Source organism: Uloborus diversus, chromosome 5, assembly GCF_026930045.1.
Source record: "Uloborus diversus isolate 005 chromosome 5, Udiv.v.3.1, whole genome shotgun sequence".
In the NCBI taxonomy this organism is placed as follows: domain Eukaryota; kingdom Metazoa; phylum Arthropoda; class Arachnida; order Araneae; family Uloboridae; genus Uloborus; species Uloborus diversus.
The window spans coordinates 33,520,678-33,529,769 of NC_072735.1; the positions used below are offsets into that span (position 1 = coordinate 33,520,678).

The 9,092-nt window shown below is 35.1% G+C and overlaps 2 protein-coding genes across 2 annotated transcripts in view; both read right to left on the reverse strand.

Moving 5' to 3' along the window:
• LOC129222783 (mitochondrial import inner membrane translocase subunit TIM50-like) overlaps positions 1–4,219 on the reverse strand; it is a 41,103-nt gene extending 36,884 nt beyond the window's left edge. Inside the window, exon 1 of the mRNA XM_054857322.1 lies at positions 3,836–4,219. Coding sequence (XP_054713297.1) covers positions 3,836–4,208 — 373 coding nt within the window. The 5' untranslated portion in view covers positions 4,209–4,219. The remainder of the gene's footprint in view (positions 1–3,835) is intronic.
• A 3,193-nt stretch (positions 4,220–7,412) lies between these two features.
• Positions 7,413–8,735, reverse strand: LOC129222782 (general transcription factor IIH subunit 2-like). Its single transcript, XM_054857320.1, has one exon. It carries the CDS (start codon positions 8,612–8,614, stop codon positions 7,442–7,444), a length of 1,173 nt encoding a protein of 390 aa, XP_054713295.1. The 5' UTR covers positions 8,615–8,735; the 3' UTR covers positions 7,413–7,441.
• Between the last annotated feature and the right edge of the window lie 357 nt (positions 8,736–9,092).

Consider the following 9,092-nt stretch of genomic DNA (forward strand, 5'->3'; position numbering starts at 1 on the left):
TCCAAAGCTTAAAAGCTAACAAGTTTGTACTTCAAACTCTAACAGTCAGTGAATCACAGTTGTCCAGTGAATTTAAGAAAAGGCTCCTAGATGATGAAGTTTTTTGGCTTCATGTTGATAAAATGGTTCATATTTTAGAACCAATGGTGAAGTTGATTTTATCTCTTGAGTTAAATGATCTGCAAATACATTTGGTCTATAGGCAGTTCAACAAATTACAGATTACATTACTGGAACAGCTTCCCATGTCCCCTTTTCAAAAATATGAAGAAAGAGAAATTTTATATAAGTTTAAAGAAAGGAAAGAATTTGGCATTGGTCCAATTCATCTTGCTGCAGATATTTTGGATCCAATGATGCAAGGCGGGGATCTGAAACCACCTGATCTGCCCAATGGTTTAACGTTTATCTATCAAGTTGTGAAGCATATGAAATTAGATAGTGTTCAACTGAAGACTGAACTTGTTCATTATAGGAAAAAGACTGGGATATGGGGAAGAAAAATATTGTGGGAAGGATTAGACAGTATGAATATTTTGTTATGGTGGAGAAATTTACGTGGGACCAGTGTAATAGTAGAAGTGGCTTTGTGAATTTTAAGTGCTTATGCCATGCAGGGACATATTACTGGGTTGTAAAGACTAGAACCTTAAAAAAATTGATGTTTGCTTTTTTTTTTTGTAACCAGTTAAGCTTTTTACTTTTTGTAGAATGGCTTTTTATATCTGAAATTTGGCTATCAACATTGATTAGGTATATCCAACACATTTAATGTGAATATCATATTAGATTGCTAAGTTGTTTCACACAATAATTCTTTAAATATGTGATAAAAGTACAATTTTTGGGCAAAAATTTATTGTTTTGTATATGGTTGGTTATATATATACATAGTGGAATAGACAGAAAAGTATTTTAGTCGAATATAAATTTCTGAAATAAATACCCAGGTAAATACCCATTTTGGGTATTTACCCGGGTATATACCCTGGGTATTTACCCCTAAAAATAAATACCCAGGTATTTTACATCACTATATGCATCCTACATCGTTAAACCAGTTTAGAATTTTTCTCTAAACCGATGCATCGATATTGCTCTGATGTAAAGACACCGGTCCAGGGTAGCTGACATTTTAATCTCTAATTTTTTTCACACTAATGTTAATTAGCAGTGTGTAAATCCAATCTGGTTTAACAATGAAGGTGCAAAGAGCTAGACCTTCATTTCTAAAATATGTTGATGAACTAGTAAATTTATCATATAGTCACTTGCTTGAAAAAAAGCAAACTTTAAAGAGCAAAATAGCAACAAAAAATGCAACAAGTAAATGCAAAAAATACAACTAGCACCAATGTCACACGGGTGGGTAACTTGTAGGGTCAACAGCCCCCTCCCCCCAAAAAAAATTATTACTGGTTTATGTAAATATGCAATTTATATAATTTTCAGAAACAACTCAGTTCTATTTTTTTGGCATTACAAAAGTTTGGAGGACAAATATAAACTGTGAATCCATTTTATGCAAAATGTCTTAGAGGCCATGTGTAACTTCTCCCTCCCCGGGCAATATTGGGCACCCTCTTTTTGTTAAATTTGTTATAGTAAATATAATTCGATATATATTGGTGGGAATTTTCAGAATTAAGTATTCATATTTTTCATAAACTGTGAAATCCTCTTTGAATGTCATAAGCTGCAGGCCCCCTCTCCCGCTACTGATGCAAGAATATGTGAACTTTTGAATGGAATGCATGACTTTGTTTCCATTTACTTTCATCTTTTTGCATTGAAAAAACAGGCTCATTGTAATCTCAAAACAGTCTTCTATATTGTTCACTAACTTGAGCGTTTAGAACTGCTTTATATGTTATATAAAAAATGTCTTTCTGGTGCTAAAACCTGTTAATTCGTACCTTGCATGATATATAATTTTTATACCTTGTATATATTTTCTAAAACTTAAACAAGCAAGTTTAGTTTTAAAAAAATTAAAAAAAAAAACTTACTTCGTGATGCATCGCTACATCCCGATGTAAAGTTAGTGATGCATCACGATGTAGAAATTCCTACATCGCCCAACCCTACAATGTAGTATTTAAAAAATTCTAGCAAAAATTTGTCAGACTTAGTGCCATCAGTAGGATTTACTTCCTCGGAAGGGAAAGGGTTGATCCTCAACAATCCTCAATCATTAATGCTTAATGCATAGAAGCTTGCACTTGAGGATGAAAGTCTGACCACCTGCAGTATTGTTCAAATTTTACAAACTTTGTTCTCTGTTCTTTAAATTGAAATTGAATGTAGAATTAAACAGTATTTGTCACATGTAAAATGCATGAGATAGGTCTAGTTATATGTACAAATGTATTTCATTTTCTACTTTACGCACAAAATTGCCGCTTAATAGGATAAATTCTTAACTTTTACACTGACTGACCTAATTAAAATGGGTGTCATTTATAAAATGCAAAATTTCCTTTTTCTTTCCGTAGACTCTTAGTGGGGTCTAGTTGTGCACCATCCCTTTTGGTTACATTCGTATGTTTCTAAGGGGGTCTTTTACACCTTTTTGGGGGGGGGGGGAAATCATGGTTAAATTCAATGCTAACTCAGATGATGTTATAATTTGTTAAACATTTTGCCATATATCGCCAAGCTTTTGGCCGCCAAGTTTTGTTGCCAACTTAGCAAAAAATTTGGCGATTTTTTTTTATTTTAATTTTTAAATCTGGTTTTAATTTGGCCAATGTTGGTAATATTTAAAGAGTTAACCACTGAATCATATTAAAACTGCCAATAAGGGGAAAATTAATCTGTGTAATATGTTTTCTTTGCTTCGTCGCAAGAAACTAGGGGTGAAAATATTTAGTGTTCCCTTGCTTACTCCAAGGCACTATGCTAAGGCTAAATGTAATGCATTATTTTAATTAAAATTTATTTTTTCATCGGATCTTGATTCTTGGAAATTTGAATAGATGTTGCATCTGTATTTTTCTGGTATTATGAACTACTGATAAGTGCTAAGAGATTAAGACTGAAAACTTAAATATGAGAGTGGCATCTCTGTTTAAGCAATCACCCCTACTGTAACATAATAATTTACATTAGCATTACATAAATTAGAATAATAATTTACATTGCTTTTGGTTATATTTGATTTTTTTTCTCCACTTATCAATTGCTGTTACCATGGTGTTAATATTTTTAACCATATCCATAGATTTAGCTCAAGGTCCCTTTTTTTCTCTAGCAAAAACTGAAAATATGTTGGAAGCCCTAATACTGAGCTTTAATGCATTTTGTTTTTGTATAGATGAATTTACTTAACAAAGAAGTTAATAAATAAACATTTGTTAATAAATAAATAAATAACCTTTTTCACTTTCAACATGAATTGCATTTAAGTTTGCCCATTAGTTCATTTTTCATTTCACGGAGCACTCTTGCAGAAAGAAATTAGGTCTAGAAAATGTGTTACAGAAAGTAAAATAAAATTTTGCCACAGGGCTTTCTTCAATTAATTCATAGTGTAGAGGGCATTTTTAAATTCAATCAAGAAATTGGTGCTCTCCCCCACTGTAAATTATAACCTCAAATATTTCATTTTTAATTTTTGAATGCAAAAGAATGGTCTATTTTAAACAGATTCCAAGTTTCTATTGATTTTCTCTGTGATTTAAAAGAAAATATTCATTTTTTTTTTCATCATGAGAATATTTTGATTATCAACATTAAAATGAAAATATTTAATGACATTTGGAGTTATTCAATCAAGACAATTAGTTACAATAATAGTTAACAAATATGTAAATTATACTTAAATATACTTTACCCCATTCGTAAATAGCTAATCCTAGCAAGCCGGTAAACACTGATCCAAATGCTAAAAATGTATATTTCATTGCTCTTTTAGAGAATGGATCATTCTTTTTATTTTCTTCCGAATCATTGGATTGTTTATTGGAATCATCACTGGAAGATTGTTTTGGAAGTGCAGCTTTTAAAATATCTTCGCTCAAAATTTTTACGTCACTTGATTTTTGAGACGAAAAAGAAGCATAAGAATTGGCACAATACTTCAAAGCAGCACAAGAAAAAAAAGTTGAATTGAATTTGGTATTATTTGACACAGTAAAAGTCCTATTGATACTTTTGGGCAAGAAAAATTTAGAAGAGTTTGTCCTAAAGAGATGGGATAAACACATGGAACAGCGGGCTGCCATCTTGTATACTACATGAATGTTGCCATTACACAAGTTGCTAAATAGTAAAGTTTCGTATCATCACCATGGTGATTTCGAGATTATTTATTTACTTGAACAGCTCCATATACATTAGAGTCTCTGTATGAAAATATTCATAAAAGACTGAGTACTCTTGCCTCCGAACCTCGGACACACACACACACACACACAGGAAAAAAATACAACACAAGAGAAGGAAATAATACCCAGGGGACCGGCAGGAATCGAACCCACAACCTCCGGTTTAGCAGACGACCCTTCAATGTTTGAGCTACGTGATCGTCTTGGTGGCGGTGACTCAGAGGAGGGGGGGGGGGTCCCCCGCTCTTTTTTCATCATCAAAAGGGAACCCTTTCATACCTTTACATCGCTTTACGTCAAATAAACATTTTCCGGGGGGGGGGGAGGGGGGCAAAGATTTGTGTTCAATACAATTTATATATGCTAAATTTTAAAGGGGAGACCAGACATTTTGCCATGCTTTAGCAGGATATTTTCCATATGGAAACGATTTCAGTACAGATTAGCAGTGGCGCACTGGGGCCGGCGGGATACCTGGAAAATTCTCGGTGCGCTGCGCCAGTGCCTTTTTTTTTAAGGATTTTGTTACTGGATATTGCGGCGCCCATCAAGTACCATAAGATCTATTGTGTGAAATAAACAAATAAGACGACTTGACTTCATAAAAGTACGGAGTTTTTTAAATCAGAGTTACTTCCATTCATTGATTTAAGTTTTTCTCCATTCTCATCCAAATTTACCTCCTTCACCCAGAGAAAAAAATGGTAGGGGAGGTTTCCCCTTCTTTTTCGAAATAAAAGTGACATTACTACTTCATAGGATTTTTTTTTTTTTTTTTCAAGTATCAATTCACTCACGTAAACCAAGTAACCATTCAGCGCCGACTGCAATTGAAATTAATAAACCTTAGCTAATGCTGTGGTTCCAAGATATTTTTGAACCAAAAGGCGCCTATTTTGAACACTTAACCTTCCTACGTCGCCATTCTCTCGGTTACTCGGTGGCAAGCAAGGATTTTATTCCGGGGGGAAGGGGGAGTAGGGAACTGAGGATGAAAAAATATGTCGTCTTTTGTGGCTTCCAACGATATATCTCCTTCCCTAGATTCGCCACTGATATAACTAATCATAACTAACAGCATTGCATATAGCCCTTTAGTGTTATTCATGGTTCAGAAGCACTGTGGAATATTTCAACAGCTTCATAATTCTCTAATTGTAGTGAAGTAACAGAAATTTTCGTAGCGTTGGCTTCAGGGCGCTCTGATTTACCCCCCCCCCCCCCCCTCCCCCAGCCCAGGCATAAAAAAAGATTTCGACATCCGTCCGTGACACATTTCCGTTGTTGCAAGGAAGAAATACGTTTCGAACCATTACGAAAATCTAAAAATCAGTCAAAAATTTGCCTGAGATATCAGGTATTTTTTAGCAGTGTAGGTCAGCCATAGTGGAATGGAGACTATGGAGAACAGAAGATGCAGGGGGAAAAAACTGAGTTACAGCGCATTGAAAACAGGCTTTTTAAATGTTTCAGAAGTTTTTTTTTTTTTGTTTAGAGAAGGTAGATTCGTATTTATTACAGAGAAGGAAAGGTGATCACCTTTCACCTCATTGGATACTTAATTTTTAAATTGGGCCCTGAAGCAAAATGCCTGAAAAAAAAAACACTGGTTGAAACAAAACCTTAAAAACTTACGTCTTGATGTAATAAGTACTATGTTAACTGTACCTCATCCATCATTTTCTGACTTTGCGTGCATGCAGCGCGTTACGACCCTACACAAAACATGCTCATTTAGGTCCCCTCAGCCTGCTCGACATTTTGTAAAAAAAGTTTTGTTACCCCCTTTTTCTTCTTTATGCAGTTGAAGAGCTCTCTTAAGATAAATAAATACCTTTGTGCTGAACAGTAAAGTAAAACAAACAACGTTAAAAAAAGCATAAATTTGCCTATTGCAGCAAACATGTGTTTCGGCGTTACAGGGAACGCCTTTTTTAATGCAAAAAGTAATGAGCTTATGGATGCTTGTCTCATTTCATCAAAAATCGAGTTTTCTGATTATTTGTTTGTTTTGCGATAGCAAAAGAACTAATGAAACTACAGACTTCATTTTTGGCTTCAATGAAGGTCAATTAAATTTACTGTAACTGTATGTCCAGTTTTTTACAGTAGAGAACAAATTTATGTGCTATTTGGCCTGAAGTGTGATCAAAGCCTTTTTTTAAATTTTTCACCAAAAATGGCCAATTTTTGAAATAAGATATCTCCTAAACTACTCACACTCTTAAACCATTCACATTTAACATCAAAAGTTGGATAGTTAGAAAGGAAAAACTAAAAAAAGTCCGAAAATTTCGCAGCTAGGACAGGTTTTTGAAAACTGCAAACTTAGGTTTACACTATCTTAACTAACTCAAATAACATATTTGAAATTTTAATGTCTAATATGACTGGACTAAAAGTATTTTTAGTCTTCAAAAATAGAGCTCCCAAATTCTTATAAAGATAAATAAATGTTAAATATATTATTTCTATTTTGAAAGCTTTCTGGAGACTTCAGGAAACCTTCTGCATTTTTGTTTTCTTATCAATCTTAAATGATGGGTATTAGTAATCTGGAAATTTTGTATTTAAATGACATTTTCCTTTTTATTGATGTTTTTTTCCGATATGTAATTTTACTCCACTCCCCCCTTTTAAAAGTAAAGTCTGCTTAAGTTAAATCTTGAATGAACGCAAATGATTAGTAACCATGGTGTCAAAAATTTGACTTCTTAACAAATATTAAAACAATGGCGCCCATATACAAAATTGCAAGGGGGGGGGGGGGCTCCTCCAGCTCACCATTGGCGAGGAATGCATGTTAGCTGTTCCTAAATGTTGGATATTGTGTATTATAAGTTCAGTTTCTATGGTTACTTTCTCGGTGGAACCTAAAAATCGGTTATGAAGTGATTGTTCTCCTCCCCTCTTACTTCCTTGGTATTCATTTCTCTAGTGTATAACTATTGGGACTTTTAAAAATAGACGAACAAATTTTTCCAATGAAGAAGTTTGATATTTCACAATTTTATATCCCTGTTCCCTTCCCTCCAAACATAAATGCAACAAGAAACTCTTCTAGATACAAAACATTATAAAAGCTTTATTTTTACACTGAAAATAAAACAATTTCATGTTTTTCTAGAACTTGAACAACCTGGACAAGTATGTAGAGAATCATGAATAAAGAGATCACATTCTAAACAAAAATATTTAAGGCAAGTACCACACTGATAAACAGTTTGCTCTTGGAAATTCGTCAAACAGCTATAACAATATTTATCAGCCTCGGCTGTCAAGCTTGAGACAAGCACTTCATTGAAACAGTCCAAAGGAAACAAATGATGAAATGACCGAGCTAAGTGTGGAGCAGACACCAGCGTCAGACCACAAGCTTTACACTCGACTGGAAGTTCACAGTACTTACCATTGCACTGAGGGCAATAATAGCCCTCAGTACCAAAGCCTTCATGTGAAATCTTGCTATCTAAATGGCACATGCACATTGAAGGTTTCCCTTCACTTTTACTCTGGTGATATGGGAAACCCATGCGGATTAAAGACGATTCCGTGCTACTAGTAGCTGGTGGTGGCGAAACTTGCTCATTCAATAATTCTTTGAAATGTGTGTCATCAATCACAACATTATAAGTCCCATGGGTGGTTTTTGTTATCTTACGGCACACAACTAATTCTGCTGCCAACCCAATAACAGAACAGCGAATATTTTGTGAAACTAGTGTATCAATAGTTTCATAGATATCACCAGGATCGCAAGTTGTTAAGCTGCCAAATATGACGAGAATTTCCCGGCTAGTGTGTGTTGGCATAAAACGCAAAGTTTGGGATGCAAGTTCTAACGCGTTCTGAAGAGAAGGTTCGCCGGAGCATGAATTTTTTGCATAACTTTGCAGAGTACTGATATGTTGTTTAGGATTGCCAGCTAACTCGGTGATTTTCTCAGCCCTTTTATTTTTGGTTATTATAATACCTATCTGACTGATAGGATTCTGATCAAAATATTCGCTGATGAAGTTTTCCAATAATTTCAAGGTACATAGATACCTTGTAGGTTTTAAATCAGGCTCTGACATTGCTTCTGACATATCGATAATTACGTATAGGTGACGCATCATGCCTAATTTTAAGTTTTTCTTTTCCAGCAATCTTTTTCTTCGTGACTTATGAACAATTTCTTCTAAACTTGAGGTAAGCAAACCGTGTTCATCTTCCCGGATTGCTTCCCATGTTTTTTCATACTCAGTTTCCCACCGGTAGCCTTTTAATTCCTCTTCGGTTTCCATTTTAACTCTAGAAGAGATTGATATTTAAAATAATTCGAATGAATATCAAATGACAGTACTGAATCAGTGACTTTTCAATACGCAGAGCGCAAAACCTACTGCGACTTTTACAAAAACGGCGACTGCTCCAAAGAAAATAAAAACAAAACATAATCAGAATGCATGTGTTGAGATGTCTGCAAGGGTGCATTCGGAAACGCGGATCGGTCGCCGCGATGCAACCGCAAGCGTTCGGAAACGCTTGCGGTGGAACCGGTGACGTCACTTAACCGCGTTCGGAAACACTGCGGTTGTTTTCTGGCGGTCGACTTGGTAGCAACCTGTGGCACCGCTGTCTGGAAGCGGTTAGCGAGATCACAAACGTCACAAAGTCTGTGTTGGCCAATCCGGTCGTGTTTCATGTTTTGATCGTAACGCACGTGACTTGCCTACTATGAAAGTTACGCGTTGATTGGAGTGTCGTTTGCTGCTGAACTAG

Excerpts from the sequence above, each read along its gene's own strand:
- LOC129222782 (XM_054857320.1), bottom strand. The coding sequence starts at position 8,614 with ATGGAAACCGAAGAGGAATTAAAAGGCTACCGGTGGGAAACTGAGTAT.